Genomic DNA, 26834 nt, shown 5'->3' with positions numbered 1-26834 from the left:
TTAACTATTTTTATTTCCTTAAATGCAAACTTGGAAGTCACTCTGAATGGGTTTGCTATTAAAAGAAGCCCCAAAGAAGGATCACTTGTCATGTTAAGCTGTGGTTTAATCACGCTTTGTTGAATAAATCACTTAGGGCCCTATTGGGTTGAAGCAGCATGTTAGTTTAAGTAAAATGCTAATTTGCATACTGTGATAAGCCACAAACCATGGCTTATAAACCAGAATGACTAGGACTATACCACTGGCTAAATCACAAACGTCAGTCACATTTTGATAGGTATCTAATTTATATAAACCAATATACTCAGGACAGCTAGCACATTGATTTGTGCTTTAGATTGTAAGCTGCCCTGAGTCTTCGGAGAAGGGCGGGATATAAATGGGATTATAAAAAAAAAGTTAAAACTAGTAAAAGGTAAAAAGGTAAAGGTTTCCCCTGTACAATCATCTCCAACTCTAGGGGGTGGTGCTCATCTCTGTTTCCTAACAGATGGAGCCAAACACTTGTCTGAAGATGCTTCCAAGGTCATGTGGCTGGCATGTAATATAAAATTAAAATATTTTAAAAGAAGAAAAAGTTACATAAGATTTATCCAGTAAAATAATGTATCTGGTGGCAGATACATTATTCAAGTAAAAAGTACAATACCTATGGGGCGAATGCAATGGTAAACAGGAAGATCTTCACCAGCTGGGTTTGAGTTTCAGCTTGGCCTTTCCATATAGGGAAGACAAAAATCAAACTCTGAAAAATCCCAGCATCCCCTACTAAAACCAATTTCCACACAAGGTCTGGAGTCACTGGAAAATGCTACCTTCTAAGCCCATGTCTGTCAAGCTTTTCAGAAGGATACCATGAATGCATCAAATGCAGCAGAACCAAAGAAGGACACCTTCCTTGTCTAACGTCCACAGTAGTTTGTCTAATTGGATGATTCTAGAACCAGAACCAGACCTGAGGTGAGGTGAGATTGTAATGGGTTTAGATAACATATTTAATCAAACCTTGACATTGAAGATATCAGCCATCTGGCTTAAGAAGAGCACAAACTGAAGACCAGCTGTACCCAGGCAGGACTTTTGCTTTAAATGTTTCATTACAATTACTTTAGAGCAGGCATGTCAAACTGCCAGCCCACGGGCCGGATGCATCACAACAAAATCACGCCCTCGCCATCGCCGGCAATGGGGAAAAAGTCGCAATACGTCGCACGACATCACGTCACGTCATAAGTTTGACATGCCTGCTTTAGAGGGTTACTCCTTTCTCCACTGATGCTTTGGTCACTGGGCCAAATAACGCCTCCCTTGGCTCCTTCAGACAAGGATGAGGGCTGAGCAGGTGATCAGTGTCAGGCTATCAAGACTCCTGACCACATTTCTGGCTTGTATAAATTGGTGCCTATTGACAATGCATGGAAAGGAGACAACTAAGGGCTCCAACAATGGAATCCAAAGCACAGCAAATGTAACATTGATCTGTATATTAGCAAAAGTTACAGGCGATAACAAACAGAACAGAATAACAAGAGTTGGAAAGGACCTTGGAGCTCTTCTAACTTTCCTGCTCAGGCAGGAAGCCTTATATACCATTTCAGACAAATGGTGGTCCAATCTCTTCTTAGAAACTTCCAGCGTTAAGAGCATTCACAGCTTCTGGAGGCAAGTTGTTCCATTGATGAATTGTCCTGTCAGGAAATTTCTCCTTAGTTCCAGGTTGCTTCTCTCCTTGATTAGTTTCCATCCGTTGCTTCTTGTCTTGCCTTCTGGTTCTTTTGAAAATAAGTTGACCACCTCTTCTCTGTGGCAGCCCCTCAAATACTGGAACAAAGATATCTTCCTCATGAGATGTATCACAACTTCACTCAGGCCGCCTGGACAAACTGCTGTGGATATAATGGCGGAAACAAAGTACACCTTTGCTGCCTTTACCACAGCATAGGCCTTAATATGGGTTCTCTCTTATTCATGGTCAGCTTTACCCCATCTTCCTTGGTGGAGCAGTGGGCTAATGCCTCCTTAAGTAACACCAGCTGCCTGCAATTAGTGCAGGTTGGCATCCCACCAGGCTCAAGGTTGACTCAGCCTTCCATCCTTCCGAGGTAGGTAAAATGAGGACCCAGATTGTTGGGGGCAATTAAGCTGACTTTGTAATAATGCCGCTTGGGGTGTGTGTGAAAGCCCTAATAAGCAGGCATATACATAGAATGAAGGCTACTGCTAAGTTTGTAAAGCCGCCCTGAGTCTTCGGAGAAGGGCGGGATATAAATGGAATTAAAATTAAAAAAAAATACTTTTGCTATACTGATCAGACCTGCTGTTATATGATCCAAAATTCTTTGGAATCCAAAAGTCTGACTGGCTTCACCAGGTAGGATAAGATGTATTTTGAGGCTTCTTTTAACAGCAGGCATTCAGAAATAATTATATCAAGAACCTAAATTATATCCTTATGCCAGATATGGACAATATAAACAGAAGTGGAAAAGGGTATTTTAACAAAATCTATTATGTAAATTATCTTTCAAAATAATTTTGTCGTGCCAGGGTATTTGAGAGACCACCTCTTCCCAATTATATCAGGCTAGGCAGCAGGGGCGTGTTACGAGTCTGTAGCTAAGGAGTTCCATTTGACAAGACCCAGGAAGAGAGCCTTTTCTGCCATAGCACCCACTCTTTGGAATATCACCCTCCTGCCCACAAGGCGAGCCTCACCTTAATCCTTTCGACCTTCTGGAAATCTCTCAAGACCGTAGTCCTGGGGTTTCTTTGGAAACAGCCAATGAGATGGCTTTATTGCATTTGAGGTTTTTAAATATTCCCTTCTGGCTTCATTAAATTATGCTTTATTTATTTTTCACATTTCTCAACTGCCCATCTGCCTCAAAGAGGGAGGTAAATGCATGTTTATCTGATTGCAATGATTATTTAAGATGTGTTTGCATTGGTTTGTTTCTATTGTACATCACCCAGAATTGCATGCTTGAGATGGACAGCTAAATAACTTTGACAGATTGATAAATGCTTGAAACTATTGGTGAGAGCATTGTACTTAAGGATAGAGGTAGTCCTTGATTTACACTGTAACAGAAGCCAGCACATCACAGTTGTAAGTCATCATGGTTGTAAATCAGGTCGCCCATGTGAGTGGCCTAATTCTACAACCTTATTTGTGGTGGTCATTAACTGAATGCTGTGATTGTTAAGCAAACCAATGGTTTCCTCTGGGCCGTTTTTTCCAAAAACTGGACGTAAATGCTGGTTTTCAGAAAAACTGTCAAAAAATGAAGTCACATCACCATGGGATGCTGTAAAAAGCCATAAATGAGGGCCAGGTGATCATCTGACATGCAGTCATCTGACTGTGGGCGGGGGACAGTTGGTGCAACCTTGGAACTGGATTGTAAGTACCCCCAGAAAGAACCATCGTAACTCTGAATGGTTGCTAAGTCACAACTTGAGGTGTATCTGTACTAGCAAAACTTTGCCTGAAATACCCAGCTTTCAGAATACGAAAATATATTTTTTTATATGACCATTCTGCATTTTTGCTTCTATAATTTATTGCAGACTGTATAGATACAGGAACTGTCTCTATGGATGAGTGTCTTATTGTGAGCCTTCTGGAAACACATGGGAGTAGCACCTATTGGAAACAAAGGCAGAATCAATTGACTCTTGCTCCAATCCAGTAAAACCCCTTTCAAGTTTAGTATTTCCAGTATTGCCATCCAGCTCAGTCCCAAGGAAGCCATTTTTAGGGGGGAAAACTAAGCATAAAAATGAACAATAAGCTACCCAAACACAATTATTTATTTGGATGTAAGTTCCTCTCAGAACAGACAATTCAGTGAAATCACCACTTCATCATATGTACAAGTTATGTCAACATCCTTCAATTATTACTAAATATTTATATCGTTTGGAAGCACGATGAGCTTCAATTAGTGACTAGCAATTGTACATAACGACAATGCTTTTATATATGATAAAAGAAGACAGAGAAGGATGTCTGCTTTTAGAATTAGGAAGTCCAAGTTATTTTTCAGGAGGTAACAAAAATCTCCAGCCTTGCTGCCTGGCCACCTTGACAAAAGCTCCTAACGCACCAAGACCAACGCAAGCTGAACTGCCGATAACAAAACTGTTAGCTGAAGAGGGAGAAAACAAACATTGGTTAGATCATAGACTATACATTATATGTTATAATTATTCAGTTCAAATTTCAAAATATCCCGAGAATGTAAAAACAAAAAACCATCGGCAAGACCAATACTAACTTCTGGCTCCTATCATTGCCCCCGATGCGCATCCTCCAATGAAGTAGTTCATGGGGTCTTCTGGAGCGTCTCGAAGCTCAGCACTGATGCAAGATGTTGCCGCAAAAACTGCCCCTAAGGTGGCTACGGAGGAAAAAAAGCAGAAGCTAAAGGAGAAATGCCATGTCCAGTGAAACAAGGAAAGCAGAAAAACCAGCTGTATTTCTGGCCTATTGACTGTAACACATGATAACTCAACTGACTGGAGCAGCCAATAGGGAATAATTATGGAGCTTCTACTAGCCCTGCTAAATCAAAACGAAGAGGGTCAAAATCCTATTTTCCAGAATTTGGGGTCTGGATGGGAGCATTCCATGCTGGAGGTAGCCAGTGAAGTAAGAAAGAAGATCCCATCCCATCCATTCTGCTCATACAGTGGTTCCTAATTTTATCCAATCTCTGTTAATTTTAATGTTTAAGGTTTTTATATTCTTGCTTTTACCCTGTTGTGAGCCACCTGGAGTCACTTCGATAGCGAGATGGGCTGCATATACATTTCATAACTAAACATTAGGTCAGATGTCTACAAAAAATTCAAAAGTTGGAATAGAGGAAAATCATTCCTGTTTGTTCCCATCTGGCAACCTAATATTTTAGTACAGAATGTTACTGGACTTCATTAAAAATAATTAATTATCTTATCATCCTAGGTTTCTCTACAGTAATCTTTTCAAAGACATCTGTGATTATCGAAATATGCTATGCTATTAAATTCAGTTACTTAAATTTAATACAAAGCAGCTTCCTTTACTGTGAACCTATGAACAACGAGCTTTATAAATTGATAATTTACCAATATTTTTTCCGCCTTTTCTTTAAGTGAGTGAGGCTAAGTACCCATTTAATTGTAAATCCCCATTTTTAAAATCGTTACCAAGTCATAATTAGTTGGATTCACATATTATTTATTTATTTATTTATTTAATTAAATTTATATGCCACCCTTCTCCCTGAGGACTCAGGGCGGCTCACAGCAACAAAAATTAAAAAAACATAGAATAAAAATATTTTAAAAAGAATTAAACAATAAATGCAAAATTACAAGACAATTTAACCTGGTAAAAAGCCTAATTAAAAAACGTCAGTCCAGGCCCGCTTGTTGGAACAACCAGGTCTTCAGGTCACGGCGGAAGGACCGAAGGTCAGGGGCCGTCTGCAGCTCCGGGGGCAGTTCATTCCAGAGGGTCGGCGTGCCCACAGAGAAGGCTCTCCCCCTGGGGGTCACCAGCTGGCATTGCCTGGCCGACGGCACCCTGAGGAAGCCAACTCTGTGGGAGCAAACCGGGCGATGGGAGGTTGACAATGGCAGCAGGTGGTCTCGCAAGTACCCCAGGCCTAAGCCATGTAGGGCTTTAAAGGTTATTACCAGCACCTTGTATCGCACTCGGAGGGTAACCAGAAGCCAATGCAGCTCACTCAGGAGTGGTGTAACATGGGAGTATCGAGATACTCCCATAAGCACCCCTGCGGCCACATTTTGCACCAGTTGAAGCCTCCGGGTGCACTTTAAGGGCAGTCCCATGTAGAGAGCATTGCAGTAATCCAGGCGAGAAGTGACGAGGGTGTGGGTAACCGTGCATAGGGCATCTCGGTCCCAAAAGGGGCGCAACTGGCGCACTAGGTGAACATGTGCGAAGGCCCCCCTGGTCATGGCTGTTAGATGATCTTCCAAATTAAGCCATGAATCCAGGAGGACACCCAAGATGCGAGCCCTTTCTGAGGGGGGCAATACCTCCCCCCCATCAAAAGAGATGGAACTTCTTGGACAATACGAGATGCCGGTATCCACAGCCACTCGGTCTTGGAGGGGTTAAGCCTGAGCCTGTTCCTTCCCATCCAGACCCGCACCACCTCCAAGCACCGGGACATCACGTCAAGGGCATCACTGGGTTGGCTCGGGGTGGAGATGAACAACTGGGTATCATCCGCATATTGGATGGTCCTCAAATGGTCCTCACTTAACATGCACAATTGGGCTTGGAAACTCTGCAGCTAAGTGGCATAGTTGTTATATGTGATGTCATGTGATTGTGCCACTTAGCAATGGCCAGGCAACATGGTCAAGCAAGACTGTACCATTGCAAAGTTGGAGAAACCCTGGTATACGCAGATTAAATTGTAATGATTAAAATTAAAATATCAAAATATAAATATAAAATTAAAATATATTTATTTTCTGCCAAATCCTAATGAAAACATTAACTTTTGTTTGGGTGGAAACAGTGACATAGATTAGTTTATCATTTTAGTAGTCACAAGCACAGTCTAACTAGCACTTCTTTACATAATGTCAAAAAATATCTACACATGAGCCGTTCCTTGATTCCCATTTCATGGACATGATTGTGATTTCATTTAGGGTCTCCCTATCTTTAATACTCCCCCTCAAGTCCTGCTATGCTCCCTCACTGTGGTGGGGCCATTAAGTGTTCTGTACCAGCCTGCTACCGGCCGTGCAGAAAAGGCAGGGACAACCCCTTTACAAGGCAAGAGGCTGGAACTAAGCCTGCCAAATTTATTAACATAAAACAGCAAACAGAGCAAAGAGAGCAAAGACGAACCATGAAACAGGAGCTATTCAAACGGTTGCCTTCAGCAAACCAGCCCTCCCACACATTCCCCTTTTAAACAGTTGAGGGCGTGGCTTCTCTCTGCCTCCTTCCGAGGTGCCCCATTGCCTTCCTCTGTTTACTCCTGATTGACTGCCTCCTGCATCGGGCGTCCTTGAACAGGGCCAGCTGTGGGTCATCTTCATCCACGCTGTCAGGCTCACACAGCTGGGTCTGCGTCGTGACCAGATGGGAGGGGCCTGGCTGAGGGCTCTGTGGAGCCTCAATATTATTCTCAGCAAGCTCTCCAACACCCTCCTCCTCCTCCTCTGAATTGTCCGACCCAACTGCCGAACCCACAGGCTGACCCTGAATCACAACATTAAGTTTTATTCTTGGGAGGGATGAAGAATGTCAGATGCGAATGCAAAAAGTATATATTCTTAGCAGGATCATGCAAGATGTGAAGATCATCCAAGTTCCCCTGAGAAACCAACAAAGCACCTATATAGGACATCAACAAAATAAGATGCTGCAAATCAAAAACCGTTTAGGAACAACAGCAATCATTGTTTCATACTGTGCGTGAGGTAATGGTAAACCACTCTTGAATTTCCCCAAGAAAAGCACTAATAGCACTTATGATCTGGGTAGGTTAAAGCCTTTGGGATCCTAGTTGCTGATGATCCCAAGATATCAGAAGCTGCAGTAATAAAATGTACAGTGGAGGATTGGAATGAAAGAAGCATCAGCATGGGAAATGTCCACACAACGAAAGATGGAATGAACTGATGACACATTGATGTCTTAGGTATCAGCAGCTGAAATGAACCGTTAGAAGATTGCGTGATTTACTGGTCAGGAGATGAAAAGCAAAAAAGGAAATGGTGCTGCTTTCATGTTAGAAAGTATACAGGAGGGACTGTACTTGGCTACAGTAATACCAGTTAGACTTTGTGGACAACCCTTTAATATGCCAGTTATCCAAATTTATGCTCCAACCTCTGATGCATAAGAAGAGCAGGCAGGTCTTAAGGTCAAGCTTAATCTGAAATTGACAGAACATGCAAGTAATATCTGCTGCTTGCCTTTAGAAATTGAAATGCCAAGTCTGGAAATATTAAGGAAGAAAAGTCTATGGAGATCTTCATTCATCCAAGTCATGGTTGTCCCAAAGCTGCTTTTCCAAAGGGCAACTGGACTTTCTTGGTTTTTTCCTTGAAAACGTTTTGCTTCTCATCCAAGAAGTTTCCTCAGTTCTTTAGCAGTGAAGCAGCTTCTTGGATGAGAAGCGAAACATCTTCCAAGGAAAAACAAACAAACAAGGAAGTCCAGTTGCCTTTTGGAAAAGCAGCTTTGGGTTAAGGAAGAAAACCTAGTTGGACTATGCGGCCAGTGAAGCAGGAAAATGATTTGTCAATTTCTGTAATTCCAGTGATTTCTTTTTGCTAACAGCCTTTTCTAACAATCAAAACAGCGCCTCACCAGATGGGGCACAAATAAATCAAACTGATTATATTATTGGCATAAGGGATGGAAGAGCTCAATGATTGTGGAACAGTCGATAAAATGTTTCATGCGGGTAACCAAAATATACCCAACGATGTCAATCCATTGTTCTCAGTCCAGGCACAAATGACCAGACTCAAATTCTCATATTTCAAACATCTTATAGAAACATCTATCTCTCTGGAGAAGTCTATAATGTTGGGGAAGCTAGAAGGAAGGAAAAAGAAACACAGGACCACCAGCAGAAAAACTGATGAACTCAATCACAATGGTAATCAGTGCAGAGATGGAAGACCTGAAGAACCAGGTTGGACTAACCAGGATGGGTGCAGATTGTCCTGCTGACAATCCATCTACTGACTTGATGGCACATAATAAATCTATCAATCAGTGTTTTAATACCACAGCTGAATCACTGGGGATATCTTCTAGGATGGAAATAAGAGGAACACAGGATACTTCTTTGCACTAAAATAGGCTATTTTATTCTAACTGCTTAGCACAAAATCGACTGGGAGACCCTTTCTAAAGTTTCACCTAATGATGTGAAAAACATTTATTTGAAAGAATGCGGGTGAGAATGTATAAAATTATTTCTGAGCATAGGGCAGGCTGTTTTGAGTATCTTGGAGGGGTTTTGAGGTCTCCCAAGATGCTCGAAAGAAAACATTCCGCAAAATTTGGTTTTGAAACATTTTGAAATAAAACACCACTATTTGCACCCTGCTGTTTTCAGCTAAGGGCTGTTCTTATATCAAGTCACTATTGAAAAGGCAGTGCTTAGTCTCTGAGCATCTATCCCCAATATTTTTGTGCAGGAGATATAATCCCCTCCTGAATTTTAGCATCTCTTGAACAGAACGAATTAAAATGATTAATTATTTACTAAAATCTACCCATAAGCTTATAAATATAATACAAGTTAGTACTTGAACAGGGATTTAAGAATTATTAAACTTCTAGGCTTGATGTTATTAACTTATGCTTTAATCATAAGTTATTTTTTTTAGAAAAGTATGTGTAAATTAAACTTGAAACACTGAGTTTAAAAAAAACTGAGATATAAGTACAAATCAAACACAGTCTAAAAGAAATGACATACAAATGAAAATGAAACCTTGATGACTTCACACATTGTTTTAAGCCGTAATTTCTGATTGGCTCAGTTCGCAAAAGAGAATTAGGATCAATCATGATTTACAACCCCAGTGTTTTTATTCATATAATAATAATAATAATAATAATAATAATAATAATAATAATAATAATAATAATAATAATAATAATAATAATAATAATTTAATTTCTATACCGCCCTTCTCCCGAAGGACTCAGGGCGGTGTACAGGGCAATACCATAAAATACAACATACAAAAATTAAAAAAAATATTAAATATTACAGCCCAATTCAATACATTAATACAATAACATTAAAATACCCCTAAACCCATCAGACCAGGCCGGCTTGTTCAAATAAATATGTTTTAAGGTCACGTCGGAAGGAGCGAAGGTCGGGAGCCATCCGGAGCTCCACCGGTAAACGGTTCCACAGGTCTGGCGCGCCCACAGAGAACGCCCTCCCCCTGGGGGCCGCCAGTGGACACTCTTTGACCGACGGCACCCTAAGGAGGCCCTCTCTGTGGGAGCGCACTGGACGGAGGGAAGTTGATGCCAGCTAAGCCAAAACCCAATAAGCCGTACTGATTTGCATTTGAGTGCTACTAATCAAATAAGCAGACCTTACCCATAGTGACAGTGGATTTGGTTACTCTCAAAAGTCCTTCTAGGGTTGTTTCTGGCGTGTACAGAATTACATGGTAAGTTGAGCCAATAAGACCTACAGGAAGATTTTTTAAAAAATGGATGACAAGGAGGTTAGTATAATACCAGCAACAACAAAACCCTTTATTCATTTAAAATAAGGAAAGTAAACAATTATCATGAACTATTCTTTCTCTATTGGCAATTCCATAAACACAATTCCATATACCGTATACGGAGGAATATAGGCAATTCTCAACTTATTGAGCCCAAAATTTCTGTTGCTAAATGAGACATTTGTTAAGTGAGTTTTGTCCCCCTTTAAGACCTCTCTTGCCCCATTTGTTAAGTGCAGTTGTTAAGTTAGTAAAACAGTTGTTAAGTGAATCTGGCTTCCCCATTGACTTTGCTTGTCAGAAGATTGCAAAAGCTGTTCACATGACCTCAAGATACTACAATCATCATAAATATGAATCAGTTGTCCAGCATCTGAATTCTGATCACATGATCATGGGGATGTTGCAATGGTCATAAGTATGAAAATGGTCATGAGTAATTTTCAGTGGCCATTGGAACTTTGAATGGTCGCTAAATGAACTGTTATAAATTAATGACCACCTGTACTGTGCCTATCCACATGGCTATATCAAAATCTAATTATTAACAGATAAAATCATATTGTTTTAGTATACTGACCATGGATTAAAACAGGGTAACACCACAAAGGCTGCAACTGACAATTTCTCCTCAGATGGGGCTAGGCTTTTTAAAGCAACCTTCTCAATCTGATGTTCTCCTGAGCTGTGGTTCTTGAATTTCAGCACCAAGGAAAATCTATCACTCTATCCTGTGAAGAGTATCTAAGACTTTGCCTTTACAAAGGTCAAAATATAAAAGTAACATTGAGACCAAACATACTTAAAACCAAACGTAAAGAAAAATATATTTATTTTAACATATATGTATACCACACTGATTATAAATCTTATTGGGATGTATAAACTTGCATACAATAGCAAATTTAATCAAAATATGGAATTAGATTTGTTAAAGGATTTCATAGAAACTGTAATACCTATTTTGGAAATTAGATATTGTTTATAGTGAATCCCGCTGTTACCTTCCCACCGTAGTGGTCCCTATTTTTCTACTTGCATTTTTACATGCTTTCGAACTGCTAGGTTGGCAGAAGCTGGGACGAGTAACAGGTGCTCACGCTGCTACGCAGCACTCAGGATTTGACCTGCCAAACTGCCAATCTTCTGATTGACAAGCTCAGCGTCCTAACCCACTGAGTCACTCCCACCTGGCTGAGTCACTCCCACCTGGCTGAAATCAAGATTTTTATTTATGTGTACCTTGCCTTTATTATTTTTACAAACAACCCAAGGCAGTGGACATATCTAACACACCTTCCTCCTATTTTCCTTATGACAACAACCCTGTGAGATGGGTTTGGGTAAGAGAAAGTCACCCAGACTTTCATGACTAAGGTGGGGCTTTTAACTCATGGTCTCCTGCTTTCTAATCTGGTGCCTTATTCACTACTAGACCAAAGCGAGTATGAATGTTTTAATGCATGCACACTTCCAAAACCTTTTTGTCCACAATGCAGTATGGCTTGTCTACTCTGAAATCCCAAGTGCTATCATAGGTGATGGGGAGAGTCAGCAGCACTAGGCTACCATGCAAGCTATGACACCCCTCCCGGGGGGGGGGGGGAAGGGGGATATTGCAGGAGATATGAAGGAGTTTACCAATGAGAACAATGACCTTACAGTGTACAGGTAGTCCTCGACTTACAACCATAATTAAGCCCAAAATTTCTGTTGCTAAGCAAAACAGTTAAGTGATTCCCCCCTCCCATTTTATAACCTTTCTTGCCACAGTTGTTAAGTGAATAACTGCAGATATTAAGATAGTAATGCCGTTGTAAAGTGAATCTGGCTTCCCCATTGACTTTGCTTGGCAGAAGGTCACAAAAGGTGATCACATGGCCCCAGGACACTGCAACCATCATAAATATGAGTCGGTTGCCAAGTGTCTGAATTTTGATCACATGACCTTGGGGACGCTGCAACGGTCATAACTCTGAAAAACGGTCATATGTCACTTTTTTTTTCCAGTGATGTTGTAACTCTGGACGGTCACTAAATGAACTGTTGTAAGTTGAGGATTACCAGTACCCGCATTTGCTCTTCCACGGGTTTTCCAGAGATAAGACAGAAAGGACACAGATGATCAAGGGAACTCCACTTCCTGGGGCAGCGGCTGTGCAAGGACCACCGAGCCCAGCAAACGGATGGGGGTGGGGGCAGTCCTGCCAGCAGGCCAATTGGAACAACAACTCCCTCCATGCCACGCAGAGCTTCGGCATGGAAGCCCGTTTCTTTTCCGGGAAAGCGCTTTTTCTGCCGGGATGCTTAGGACCAGCCTGAGCCGCCCTCTGGGATGGGTTGAGAACGAGATGGAGGCTATGCTGTGAAGGCAGGTCCTTAAACGCAGCGTTTCCCAACCTTAGGAACTTGAAGATGCGTGGACTTCAACTCCCAGAATTCCCCAGCCAGCATAGCTGGCTGGGGAATTCTGGGAGTTGAAGTCCACGCATCTTCAAGTTCCTAAGGTTGGGAAACGCTGCTTTAACGGACATTACGCAGGGGGCCTTCCAGGCGGGGCAGAGGGAGGCTGTGTAGACGAGCCCACAGAAAAGCTCGACAGCGATGGAGGTTCAAGGAGGGGGATCTTTTTTGTCACGATTCCCGGATGGACTGGCAGTTAACTCGGGGTAGCTTCCGAGGAAAACGAAGAGCCCCACGGTCACGGCCCGCCTCAGCTTGGTTCTCACCGGTAAGGGCCCCGAGGCGCCCCGCCAGCCAGGTCTTCCGGAAACAGTGCGTGCCGTCCAAAATCTCCCAAGAATCGTTCATGTTGACACCGACCCCGGCGACTGGCGCAAGTCTCACGAGATTTCACCAAGGACACGAGCACCTGGTCTCGCGAGATCTTGGCCTAGACTTCTACACGGGCCAATGGCAAGACGAGGTTTGTAAGGATCGGGCGGGATTATAGGGGAAAGTAGGCGCAGCCTCGTTGACTATTGGTGGGCGTAGCTCGTCCCGTCGGAAAAAAAAGAGAAATTTGATTGGTTTGTGGCTGTGGCTTCGCGTGGATTTCCATTGGTAGATGCTTGGGCGGTAAAGGGGAATAACACCGCGCGTGCTTGCTTCGCTTCTCCTCCTCTTGCCCGCCTACTTGGGGCGGTTGGGGCAGGACGTCGTAAAGGCCCGACTGGGCTCTAAAGCCTGTAAATCTGACAGCTTCAGTCAAGCGGCTGTGGACCCATCTGTCATTCTCTCAGGACCCATTAGTGTGACCTCACTTCTGATTGGTCAGTCCGAATGAAGGGCGCGGCATGGTTTCTTTGTGGGGGGTGTGACCTGCCTTCCTATTGGCCACGATGCGCGGGCGGTGGGTGGGGCGTCCCCGGGCGTCTTCGTCTTTGCCGTCCATGATGTCTTCATCTTCGCCGCCGACGCCGGTTCAGATTCGCGAGGCTAACGCGCATTTGGCAGCGTTGCACGGGCGGGTTGCAGAGTTGGAGAGGCGGTTGGCAGCTGCGGAGCGCACGGTGCATGGCCAGGCTGAGAGTCTCATCCGGAAGGATGCCGAGATGCGCCAGGCGGTGTTCGGGCTTCGGGAGGGCAAGGACAGGTACTGACCTCGAGGAGGACTAGTATCTTCGTTAGAGTGACGTTGTAATTAGTGAACGAATAAAAGGTTTTGTAGAGAAGTCGTTGGCACGTAGATCCGTTGCAGTGTCTTTGGGCGTGGGGCTTTCTGTATGAAGTTGGGTCCGCTGAATATTACTGAGCTTTCGGTGGCAGCTGCATAATATATTTGGGCGGGCTTTTCTCCTCTCTCAATCTTGCTAAACAGTTTGTCATTATTTCTCAGAATTAGGAAATAATTGGACTGTTAAACCAAATATGTGTGTATTAAATTTCATGGTAGGAAATTGCTATCCCAGCTGGAACTTCAGGAACAGATTAATAGGAAAAGAGATGCCAGTTTCAGGTTGGACAGACTGGATATGAAGGCATTCTCAGCATCTTTTCCTGTTGAATAGCAATTGTGTAATTGTTCCAATGTGCTTCAGGCAGGTAGAAATCCTTTCAAATACATTATTTCCAGTTTTACAACACAGGCAACCAAGGGCTTCCCTACTAGCAAGCCTGTCTGATAACATCTTGCATACGATCATCATATTCCAATGGATACTTTCCTCTGTAACATGTGGCTCTGTCTTAGGAAAAAGGACTTAAACTTAATTTTTTACCAGTTCTTTCTACCATCATATATTTTTATTTTTTAAGTTTAGATTCTGCTTATCTTGTTCTTAGAGTGACTCTGGTAGGTGTAACAGTTAAAAAGTATAAAAACATAAAAATCATAGTCTTTGATTTAATGACTATTTGTTTAGCAATCATTCAAAGTTACAACAGTATTGAAAAAAGTGACTTCCAACTAGTCCTCACACTTAGAACTGTTGCAGCATCTCTGTGATCACATGATCAGAATTCAGGCATGTATTTATGATGGTTGCCGAATCATGAGGTCACATGATCATCCATTTTTGACCTTCCTAATTGGTTTCCGACAAGTGAAGTCAATGGGAAGCTGGATTTGTTTAATGACCATGTGAGTCCCTTAACAATCACTGTGATTTGCTTAACGACTACAGCAAAAATGGCCATAAATTTGGGTGCAACTCACTTAATGGCTGCCTTGCTTAACAGTGGGGGTTCTTGCCCCTATTGTGTTCGTAAGTTGAGGACTACCTGTGAGGATACAATGTATCAATAGAAGGGAGCCAAGTAAAACAAGGATAAAAAAAGTTTAAAGGCAGAGGAAGAGACTTCAAGGCACTGACCACCTACCTCCACGGTTGTGAGCCCTTTGCAATTTGGCAGAGCCAGGTCTTCAGACTCTTGAAAGATCAGGAGAGTGGGGTCCTCGGTGGGAAGGATATTCCAGACAGTGGGAAAAGCAGCAGAGAAGGCTCGTTTCCTAGACCCAGCTAGCTGAAGTTCTTTAACTACAGTATTCCGTAACATACCTTCTCTGTCTGATCAGGTGAGATGGGGCAATGTGAGGCGGATAAAATGGTTCTTCAGGTAACCTGTTCTCTTTTTTTTCCCATTTTGTTTTTTTCTTCCAAAGGGAAATTGCCATATTGGAGGAAAAGCTGCAGTCTTCTGAACAGCATGCCCAAAAACTGCTAAATGTGATCCAGCAAAAAGACAGTTTGATAACGCAACTGAGGCACAGGAGCCGCCTGCTGACTAAGATTTGTCGTAGCCGTCCAGTCCTGGACAATCTCTTGGCCTACATGGCTGAAGGGGAGCAGCTGAGTCCTGTCCTGGGTGCACAAAGTGACGCCAATTCACCAGATCACAGCCTGTCATTGGAGACAAACTGTATCCCAGACCTTGATTTGGATACCAAAGACTTTTCCCTTGGAGATGATGAACAGGATTCAGACAAGACTTTGTTTGGGACAACAGTGTAAATGGACAAGTTTCTTGGGTCCCATATCTGAGGTCTCTTTTTTTAAAAAATCTTTTAAATAGGGTAATACCACTTTTTTTTTAATTCTAACCTGCTCATGCTGGAGTTGACAAAGTACTTTTTAAACCAGCCACTCTAGTAATAGTTTTGTGTACCGGCAGACTTTTTTTGGTTTGTGGCTTAAAAATTATGCCTTTTTTCCTGCACCTGAATCAGGGTACCTGAATCTCTAGGACAAATTATGACAGTCCCAGCACCTTCCAATATTGGTATAATAGGTTCATACTGCAAGGAAGGAATTCAAATTAGGGTTAGACATCAGGAGGAATTTTCTAATTGTTACAAGTTATCAGCTAGTGGAACAAATTTTAAAGTACTTGGTAAGTTTTCCTTTGCTAAAGGAAATGTTCTAATGAATCCTGCAGATGACCTCTCTGGTTCCTTCTAGTTCTGTGAACCTGAACCTGGGGTTCAGTCCTGCTAGTACAGGTAGGCCTCCACTCACAACGATTCATTTAACAACCCTTTGGAGTTAAGATGGCTGTGAAAAAAAGGGACTGCTAATCAGTTCTTGCACTTGCGGCCATTGCACTATCTTTGCAGTGAGGCGATCATAATTTGGGCATTCAGCAATTGGCATGTATTTATGATGGTTGCAACATCACAGGGTCACGTGATCACCATTTGCAGTCTTCTAAGGCAGAGGCCCCCAATCTTTTGGGCACCAGGGACCGGTTCCGTGGAGAGAGGTTTTTCTGTGGACCGGAGAGGGTGTGGTTTTGTGTGCTGCCTGCATCCTGCAGATGGGGCTTTCCTTGTTTGTACAGACCGGTTGCTGGCATGCCGTGGCCCGGTACTGGTCCATGGACCAGGGGATGGGGGACCCCTGTTCTAAGGGGACTTCCAACAAGCAAAGTCAATGGGGAAAGCTGGATTTGCTTGATGACGGTGATAAAAAAAAGTTGTAAAGTGGGGTGCAACTTACTTAACAACTGCATCACTTTGTGAGAGAAGTTGCACTTCCTGCATTCATTTATACTGATTGTGGCAAAAGGTCATTTCCTTTCATTGGGCAGCTTCATCTCCTTTCAAGAGTTACCCCTTAAAAACCTTACTGAAATAAGTTTTTGTAGTGGAATAATTCTACGTCTAATGCATTTTCTGCTTGAGTGTAACTTAATCCATCTTTAATCTGAATGGGCAATTTTTTAGGAGGGGCAAAATCACAGAGAATAGGAATCTTCTTTTTTCAGCCTGTTTGGCTAACCCACAGGAATGAGCAGAGAATTTCAGCTTGAAGTATTACGTCTGCTTGCTTGAGCAGGAAAAGGAATCCAATCATCTTTTATTTATGGTCTTATTGATGGTTAGGTGTTCTCCATGGCAGGTATTAGCAATAACAGTTGATTTATATATTGCTCCATAGGGCTTCACAGCTCTGTGACTGGTTTACAATGTCAACATATTGCCCCCAACAATTTGGGTCCTCATTTTACCGACCTCGGAAAGAATGGAAGGCTGAGTTAACCTTGAGCCCATCAGGACTGAACTCCAGACTGTGGGCAGAGTTAGCCTGAAACAGTACATTTTAACCACTGAGCCAGCAGGTATTACTGTATCTGTTGTCAGAGTAGGTCACTTGTCTCTTTAAAAAGCCTAAGCAAGCAATGACTGTGAGAGCTTTTGAGCCAACTCCCAGAATTCTTTGGCTAGCTTGCCAGTTTCTTTCCAAGCCTATGAATCAGTCAGGAAAGATCAGAGCCTATGATTTTAGCTTCTCGGCAGGGTGGGGGTGGGGGTAGACTGGTTTATTTTTAACACTAGTAATTTTGTGTTAAAAATGTTGCCCTAAACTTGCTAAAAATGCTGACAGCTTCTGTTGAGTTAACTAAGATCCATTTTCTGGTGAAAACCTGGAAGTTGCTTCATCTTTTGGATATTTTCCTTGTCTGCCTTCTTGGCCAAGCACATTATTACTGTTCAAAATATAGGGAACCAGTGGGTTTTTAATAGTATTTTCCCCCTAGAATTGAACAAACCTGCAGGGCTGCTATAAAAGCTAAATAGAAAGGTAAAATTATTACTGGCCTGGGGTGGAAAATTAGGGAGATTGTCCCTTGTTTTGATTCTATCCTAACAGAAAGTGGACAGTAAAAAAATAATTGCAGCATTTTAAGGCAATGCTTCTCTACCTTGACAACTTGAAGGTATGTGTATTTCAATTCCTAACTGGTTGGGGAGTTCTGGGAGTTGGTCCACACATCTGCAAGTTGCCAAGATTGAGAAACACAATATTAAGGGATCTTGAGCTATCGAGGAAGTAAAAGGGAAGCAAAATCTGGTGGTTCAGGCAATGTGTGTGTATTTCAGAGGAAAGTAGAAATGTCTTCAGGGATCCCTTCTGGTGAAGTTCACAAAATTCCACCAAGCTAAACAGCCATAAAACTGCCTTGATGTCCTCTTAATCCCATTTCAGCCATGTAGCTTTCAAAATGGCTGAAATGGTAATAGCAACGATATGATTTCCCAAGATTCTGTTTTTTCTTGCATCCAGTCTTTCCCATTCTTGTCTGCCCATATGGGTTGAGTTAACTCTTGTAATCCCCTTGGGGGACTTGCAGATTTTCTTCTGCTATTCTGGCAACCCTTTTTGTTCTATAATGTGCTGTATTTCCACAGAATAATTAATTTCTTGAATGAGTGGTTGCAGTCCTAAGCACCCTTACCAGGAACCATTGGGACTAAATACTGAATACATATGTAGAGGATTGGTTTATTTAATGCCTGTTACTTTTGCTTTGAGTCATGTATTTACTGACAACTGAAGCAGCAGTTAAGTGCCTATGGGGATTTTGTTACACTAGGTCCTCAATCTATTTTTTTCTTGTTGGAAGCAAAATAATATTAAAAAAATATTTTGGTATACTTGATCTGCACTGTATTCTGGTGTTTTTCTCACTGTTTTCTAAATGTTTTACATGAGCTGATATGATTCCTAGCAGGAATACTAGAACTTTTCAAAACTGCCTGATTTTATGACCACGCTCACATTATTCTCTTTTTTAAAAGGCTGATCAGTTACTGTGATGTGAATCTTTTTCCCAAGAAATTTCTCAAAATTCTGAGAGCTCAAGAGTCACAGAGTTAAAATATATATATATATATATATATATATATATATATATGTGTGTGTGTGTGTGTGTGTGTGTGTGTGTATTTAATATATATATATATTTAATTCTTTGTTAGCAATTCAAAAAAATTTACACAAATATGAGCTGTCACTGCTGTGACTACTGCCTGTGGATGGCCTTGGGTTAGGCTGAAACAGGAAATAAGATTTGTCCCGTGTTTGGGGCCTAGCAAGGTATTCTAAATACTTAACAAACACTTAACATATATATATATAGTATATATATATATACGGTAACTGTTGTTAGCTGCCCAGAATCATGAATTTGAGATGGGTCATATAAACTGAAATAACTTTCAAAAAGTTAAAGAACCATAGAGAACAACAGAGAAGGAACTGAACTTAAGAGCAGGAGATTCATTTCAGATACACATCTAGAGCATTTGCAAGTACTGTATCAAAGTATTCAACACAGGATGCTCCTAGACTGTGTTTTTGAGTTTGTTTGTTTGTTTGTTTGTTTATTTTTGGGACTTCTATGCCGCCCTATCTCCCGAAGGACTCAGGGCGGCTAACAACAATAAAAACAACAATACAAAAGTTAAGAGAAATTAAATAAACAGCCCCAAAATAAATTAACTAAACAATTAAAAATTAAAACATTTTAAAAACCCGTCGTCAGTCCAGGTCAGCCTGATGAAAAAGGAAAGTTTTGAGGTCGGGGCGAAAGGACCGGAGATCCGGGGCCATCCGGAGCTCAAGGGGGAGTTGGTTCCACAGGGCTGGCGCTCCCACAGAGAAGGCCCTCCCCCTGGGGGTCGCCAGCTGACATTGTCTAGCCGACGGCACCCTGAGGAGGCCCTCTCTGTGTGAGCGCACGGGGCGATGGGAAGTCGTCCCCGGCAGCAGACGGTCCTCCAAATATCCCGGGCCTAGGCCATGTAGAGTTGTGGACTGGAGGCACTTTTCTATGTGCTTCTAGTACAGGGGTCTTCAAACTTGGCCCTTTTATGACTTGTGGACTTCAACTCCCAGAATTCCTCAGCCAGCGTGCCTAGCTGAGGAATTCTGGGAGTTGAAGTCCACAAATCATAAAAGGCCGGCCAAGTTTGAAGACCCCTGATCTGGACTCACAAAATGGCACTATCTGCTTTTCTCAAATTGTTGTATTTTATTCTCTACTTTTGACACCGCTTGCCATCTCTTAGGCCTCTATGCTTTCAGATAGTTCTCAACTTACAATTGAAGTATTATGGTCCAAAGTCATGCTGATACTTAAGCAGATCATCAGTGGGACTGCTGGGACATCCCTACAATAGTGGCCAAAATTGTGGAAACCTTTTGGGAAAAGTGTACAGTAGAAATGCCACCTTTGGTTAAGTTTCCACCATTTTTTCTTCTAATTTCTTTATAACTGTAGACTTGCTCACTTAATAATACCATTTTACATTGCTTTCTGGGCAACCAGTCAACTCTTTGCACCCTTACTTTAATTTTATTACGTCTTACAAGCTCACTAAATGAAAGAACACAAAAAATCACAACCAACTTGATAGCGATCACATTAACACACTGACAAGTGTCCTCCTCTCAGCTTCAATACATGACATCAATAACTGAACCCTACTGTGATCTGATTGGCTCATTGCCAAAACAAGATGACACCTGATTGGCTCTCTAAACACTCATGCTCATTGGCTGCAATCAGATGAAGGAAAGCTACCTGATACCAACCTTAGCAAGTTGTGCTTCCTTTTTCTGGTTATTTTCATAGAATACAGTAGAGATAATTGAACAAACTTTGTTGCATTACATTCTTGATTAAATTATCTTTCCACTGATATATAATTTTATGGTATTACTACTACTACAAAAAATGGTGTTATTAGCCATCAAACCTCAAAAATACACTTTTCCCAAAAGGTTTCCACAATGTTGGCCACTACTGTACGGGTAGATATTACTTGAGTCTAATGAAGTGCTGTGTAAGTCAAAATATAGTATAGGCATAGTGTAGAACAACATTAGAAATAGCAAGGCAGCTTTCTCCAACTTGCTAATTCCTAAATGTGTTGGGATCAGAGCTCACAGAATTCCCATTTCAGAGAAATTTCAGGAGTTTTTGTTGCAAAACACCAGGATGAGAAAGGTTGCTCTACAAAATAGGATCTATTGGTTTGTCAAAAAACAACAACCAACCAGCAACAAAAAACAGTCCTGCTTCGGCACATGGTGAAATTAAAATTTCTTGGCACGAAAGTTGCTAACAATTGCTAATTGACAGCAGGTGATAATCCTCACAATTGGACAACAAAGGAAGACCTCGGGACGGTTCCAGCCAAATCTTTCCCGCTGATACCGAGCTGTATTACCCCCCCCCCTTTTTTTTTAGCAGCTCTAGATTAAGATGAGGCGTGCAGGCTCCTGGCCCCTCCTGCCACCTTCCTATTTGGCCTGTGTCACTTCCTTTTGAGAGCTTTCCAGCACACCCAGAGTTTTCCCTTGACGAGGCCCTCCTGGCAACAGAGCAGGCGATTGCTATAGAGACAGGGAACAGCACAACGCAAGCCAACACAACAGTCAAACTAAGTTCCCCGGCTCGCGAGAAAAAGCAAGCAAACAAGCAACAATTGCAGGTAGGAATTAAACATTGATGAAAAAACTCCAGCAGTCTGGTTTGAGGGGCAGAAGGTAGATTGTACAGAAGGAGAGAAGGAACGGAAAGGTGTTTTCCCCCCCCCCCAATGTATGTTCACTGGAATAGACAGAAATGAAATGAAGAAAAGTTTTGTGGCATCTTAGTCTTCAAGCTGTTTCAATTCCCCCCCCCATTTTAATTAACTAAAAGGAACTACTCACTTGGAAATGAAAGGATGTATAAATACAGGTAATGTCTTTAATATGACATTACCCGGAGCTACGGTGGAAATAAACTTTCCTTCTGTCTTTGATATAAACATACCTCTTTGCCACATACAATTTATACTCCAGAATTAGAAGGCAGGAAGACCAATCTGTCCCTCAATTATAGATTGCTTTGTGCGATATATTTCAGATGCACGTTGTCAATCATTGATATGAACTAAGATGGAGATTGTTACAATAATACACTGCATGTAATTCTCATTGCGAACACACCCCTGGACCAAACCCCCAATGGTGCCAAGGAGGCACTGGAAGGGGACATTTTGCTGAAGTATCTGCTTTGATTGTTTTTGAACCAACGTTGGGACTTATGGTTGTAGTAATTTTAATTATGTCAGATGGAAGTCTCTGAGGGCTGAAGAAGAGGGAAGAAAGCACTGCACCTGACCATCCTTTTTGCTTCATCCTTTAGATCCTTTTTTCCATCATAGCAAAAATCTGCAGCATGGAAGGAAAAGGTACTGAAAGCATTGCCAAACTCAGAGCAAAGTGCTTGGAAAGAGGAGCTTCTGGGATTAAAGGACTTGCCAGGTACAAAGTATGAGATTATTCATATATTCTGGAAATAATACCATTCAGATTATATTCAAGTGGTCCTCCCTGTGCCGCCCCCCCCCAACGCACCTATCCCTTTTCTTCCTTGTCTGAGGTTTTCTTTTTAATTGTTCTGCTTCGTTTACTCTGCTTGGCAGAGGCAGGGAACTGCAGAAAAGTCATTTCTCCAATGGGAAGTAGTATTCTGGCTTCTAAATTCAGGATTACTTTATCAATCATAAAGTAACTAACTTTTGTTGTTTGCCTGAAAGCCGTAAGTCATTTAAGGACGTGAATTCTATAAGAAAAAGTACAGGCTGAGCTTCTCTATGAGCCTCTCTCTCTCTCTCTCTCTCTCTCTCTCTCTCTCTCTCTCTCTCTCTCTCTCTCTCTCTCTCTCACACACACACACACACACACACACACACACACACACGGCACTCACAACCCTGTTTTACATTTCATTCTTGGCAGATTTTTCCGCATCATGGATGATAATGGCAGCAAAACTTTGGATCTGGAGGAATTTGTGAAGGGTCTCCAGGATGCTGGGGTCCCCTTGGAAAGGGGTGAAGCAGAAGAGATTTTCAGCCTCTGTGACAAAAATAAGAATGGTACCCTGGACTTCACTGAATTCCTGCAAGCCCTGAGGGTAAGTAAAATAGTTAACCACTTGTACATTCAAATTAGCAGGTTGAGCTGGCACGGAAGGCCTGAGGACATGTGAGGAAGACAAGTGGTCATTGGAAACCATAGTTTCTCCTGTTATTTGTTCTCCTTCTCCCTTTCCCTCAGAGATATATTACCTTGTAAAAACCATAGGAAAAGCTTGTTAAATATGACCAGCAACCCAACTAATGTAGCACCTGATTTTCAACTAACTGACAGTTAACTGCATAAATGGGAGATTCGGAATCCCGAAGTTCAGAACTAATTCAGTGTTTTTAATCAGTGATACAGTATATTCTTCCCATATATGAAGACTCTCTTTTCGACTAATAGCTGCTAATGTACTAGTCTCATCCTTTTAACAGATATGGAGAATCCCTGGCCTAATCCTGCTTGCCATACCAGACCCAGGGCCTTGACTGAAGTCCGTATCTCTCCCTTTTTATTTAATCTTTACAAATGTGAATTGAGAGGTGTTTCTTTGGTGTAAATCAACATCTCTCTTTGTCTAGAAGACTCATGGCAGCTTAGAGGATGTTCGTCTAATTTTTCAGTTAAGTCTCCCACATTACCAGAGGAAATCCATAAAGGCTTTCTTCCAGCACTAAAGGTCCAGAGATTCAATTGAATTATTGTTGATGACCTTTGAGAAATAGGTCCACCATTAATCTGACTAAAACAAATAAGGGAACTCCAACATTCTTGACTTCTTGTTACTTTTCTTTAGCCTCCTATGTCCAACACCAGGAAAGACATAATTGCAAAAGCATTCCAGAAACTGGACAGGACTGGTGATGGATTGGTGACGGTAGAGGATCTTCATGGGGTCTACAACAGCCGGTCCCACCCCAAGTTTAAGAGTGGAGAGTGGACAGAAGATCAGGTTTTCAGCGCTTTTCTGGAGAGCTTTGATTCTCCTGATGATAAGGATGGGAAGGTAAATAGCCAGAATGATCTCTTGGTGTGGCATTCTAATAGTTGTGATTCCAAACTATTTTTTATCTAACTTAGAAGGACACACGTTTAGTGGGCATTTGAAGACACCCATTTGGGGAAGGCTGATCTAAGATATACAATAAAGCCTTGAATTAATAGACCATTAGATATTTTGTGTGTTGCTTCCAAATGTCCATTAGATTTGAATTTAAATGTTGAGCCAATTCATTCTGTTTGCAAATGACAAAAGTTGATGTAAATGATATAAATTGGACCATTTCAGAACATATGTCAGGATGCAAATGATATAAACTGATAGCAGTTTTAAATATTTTGGCTGCCTTATATATGATTTTGAATTATAGTCTGTTTTTAGTTGTTCTATGATTGTTCACCATCCAGTCATTTGTTTGAGATGGGTGGCTATAAAAATTGAATGAATAAATACATTCAAATGAATCGTTTGGACAATTTTGGATAAAATGGACTTGGTCCATTTTGGGAGGAGGGAGCTAGAGAAAATGTTGCCCATTGGATCCAAAATCCGTGAATGGAAATCTGTTAAACCAAGATTTTTACTATATTTGCAGATATAAATCATAATTGTGCAGGACCCTTTTAGGACTCTAAGGCAATGCTTCCCAACCTTGGCCACTGCTGGCTGGGGAATTCTGGGAGTTGAAGTCTACACATCTTCAAGTGGCCAAGGTTGGGAAACACGGCTTTAAAGTAGCCAAGAACAGAATGCTTGTGAATGCTGCTTTTCTTCTCATCACATCCTTTCCATGGCATTCCTTACTTCTATTAATGTGAATGGCCTAGTTAGTACTACAACTATTTTTGGCAACCCCAAATATTAAATTTTTAGGGTTATTTTTAACTGACAGTTAAAAATTGAAGTAAAAGTATTGCTTTTGTCCAAGTATTTCAACTACTGAGCCATCGTCACCCCCAATAAAATATGAGGTTTGGTCATTAGGGACAAACATTAAAATCTACCCCATATTTCTCTACAGATCACGTACGAGGAATTCCTGAACTACTACAGTGGAGTCAGTGCCTCTATTGATAGTGATGGCTATTTTGTCGACATGATGAAAGCTGCGTGGAAGCTGTAGTGGGATGGAGAATTGGCATTCCCTTCTGAGGCATAGGAAACTTAGCACAACATATTTAGTACGAAATTCCTAGGACATTCTAGTGCAAAGTAGATTTCGGGCTTTGGATAATGAGAATTCAGCTTGTACATGCAAGTAAGACATATGATTGAAAAAAGAGGTTCCTCTAAATTGCCCATAATTAAGATGCTGCAATAGAAAGCTAACTATAGCAGAAGGGACTCTAGTTTTCCTGACTCTCTGAGTTTTGTCAGCTATCAGACTCTACACAGAAGAACATTTAACATTTTCCAACTCAATGCTATGGATTTGTCTTATCAGTGCAGGATTCTATATCTGTATCGACCAGAATAGTAAAAGGCTTTTATACTCTTTCCTGGACTTTTCTTAGTTAGACTTTCTTCTGAATAAAAGATTCACAAACTCCAACTTGGTTGCTTGTTAATATCCAGTAGGGTGTAAAAAGTGGTACATGGTAAGGATGGGGAATTAGCAATACCATCAGCTTAAGAAGTACACCTTATGGTCAGGAATTAGAATCCCACAGATTCGGAGACTAAGTTATCCGTCCCAAACTTTGAGCACAAATGAAAACCCCTGGTCTTTAAAAAATTTCTAAAAGACAACTTTTGACCTCTCTCAACTTTCCTTCACCCCATGAAGCAGCACAGCAGGACTTTGTGTGTCCAAATGTACCCAGTTTAAATTTTTAACTTTTTACAACTGACTGCAGAGAATGTTCTTTAATTAATAGTTTAATTAGTAATTGTAATGGGAAAAGCAGCATCCCGTCAATTCTTGGTAACTTAATGAATATAGAGGGCTTTTTTTGCAACAGTTTGAAAGTGGTTTGCCACTGCCCCTGGTAGTTTTTTTTTTAAAAAAAATCAGTTTTCCAATCTAACCAAAACTCCGGCCTTCCCTATTAAGTACAGAACCAAGCCAAATCCTGTTCAGCTTGCTATCCAACCAAGACTGACCAGGTACTACCATATGCTAACATAATTGGGAAGAAGATTCACTTAACTGTATAGCATGATAAAGAAACATTTCTCCTATGACTCCCAAACTGGAAATAGTTATATGAAGTTAGACTGAAAGTGTCAAATTTGTATCCTTTAGTGTGGTGGCACAAATTGGTCAGCCTGACCAATTTTGCAGAGCAGAGGAGCAAGCTAACTTCATTTCCCTGGTGTTTTCCTCCCAGATTTTTTTTCCTGAAATGAGTGATTCAGATTTGTGAATGTATCTGGCATGTTAATACTTAATTCCAAGGATAACATGCACAAGCCCCAAAGCTGATCTTGGTCAAGAGATGAGAACAGATAAGAACCTTTGGTCAAGCTTTTAGTCCCAATGCTCCCAAACTGACATTTAGAGTTGTAGATGGGCAACAGGAGGAGGTAAAAATTGGATTCATACATACTATTATGCCATACTTCATCTACAGTTCATTGAATCATCCATCACTGGATTGGCTTGTGTGCTTAGACAAACCCAAGCAAATCTCATTATAGCTTAGCTTAGCTATAACAGATTTTGGTCTGGATCCAACAAGGAATTTCATTTAAGAAAAAATACTCAAGCAGTAAAGAATACTGTTTTCATACATATTAAAACAAGGTTTGGTTAATTATAATTCACTGGGTTAACACATTTAGCTTAACAGCTTAGCATGAAGCCAACTAACCTGAAACGAAACTAATTCTGGAATATCTTCCTCTTAGGGACATTTGTCCATTAAACGAGCTCCAAGTCTCAATTATTTTATTTCACAGTAGCCTACCTGATGACCCCAGCAAGACATGAA

At 41.4% G+C, this 26834-nt stretch overlaps 3 protein-coding genes across 3 annotated transcripts; 2 read left to right on the top strand and 1 right to left on the bottom strand.

The window, feature by feature from the left end:
* Positions 1 to 3798: 3798 nt before the first annotated feature.
* NDUFA11 (NADH:ubiquinone oxidoreductase subunit A11) lies at positions 3799 to 13108 on the bottom strand. Its single transcript, XM_081320348.1, has 4 exons — positions 12987 to 13108; positions 10125 to 10217; positions 4284 to 4406; positions 3799 to 4154 (listed from the first exon to the last, which is right to left on the bottom strand). The coding sequence occupies exons 1-4, from the start codon at positions 13066 to 13068 to the stop codon at positions 4042 to 4044; spliced, it is 411 nt and encodes a 136-aa protein (XP_081176474.1). The 5' UTR covers positions 13069 to 13108; the 3' UTR covers positions 3799 to 4041.
* Positions 13109 to 13598: 490 nt separating this feature from the next.
* On the top strand, positions 13599 to 18637 carry VMAC (vimentin type intermediate filament associated coiled-coil protein; the record flags this gene model as incomplete). Its single annotated transcript, XM_081313834.1, has 2 exons — positions 13599 to 13852; positions 15362 to 18637. The coding sequence occupies 2 exons, from the start codon at positions 13599 to 13601 to the stop codon at positions 15708 to 15710; spliced, it is 603 nt and encodes a 200-aa protein (XP_081169960.1). The 3' UTR covers positions 15711 to 18637.
* A 2114-nt stretch (positions 18638 to 20751) lies between these two features.
* CAPS (calcyphosine) lies at positions 20752 to 25447 on the top strand. Its single transcript, XM_081314957.1, has 5 exons — positions 20752 to 21478; positions 22180 to 22298; positions 22776 to 22953; positions 23698 to 23907; positions 24923 to 25447. The coding sequence occupies exons 2-5, from the start codon at positions 22213 to 22215 to the stop codon at positions 25022 to 25024; spliced, it is 576 nt and encodes a 191-aa protein (XP_081171083.1). The 5' UTR covers positions 20752 to 21478; positions 22180 to 22212; the 3' UTR covers positions 25025 to 25447.
* The last annotated feature ends 1387 nt before the right edge of the window (positions 25448 to 26834 follow it).

This window comes from Vipera berus (genome assembly GCF_964194415.1).
Source record: "Vipera berus genome assembly, chromosome: 1".
NCBI classification, from domain to species: domain Eukaryota; kingdom Metazoa; phylum Chordata; class Lepidosauria; order Squamata; family Viperidae; genus Vipera; species Vipera berus.
Note: the sequence above shows the minus strand (reverse complement) of the source record. Positions and strands in the feature narration are given on the sequence as shown.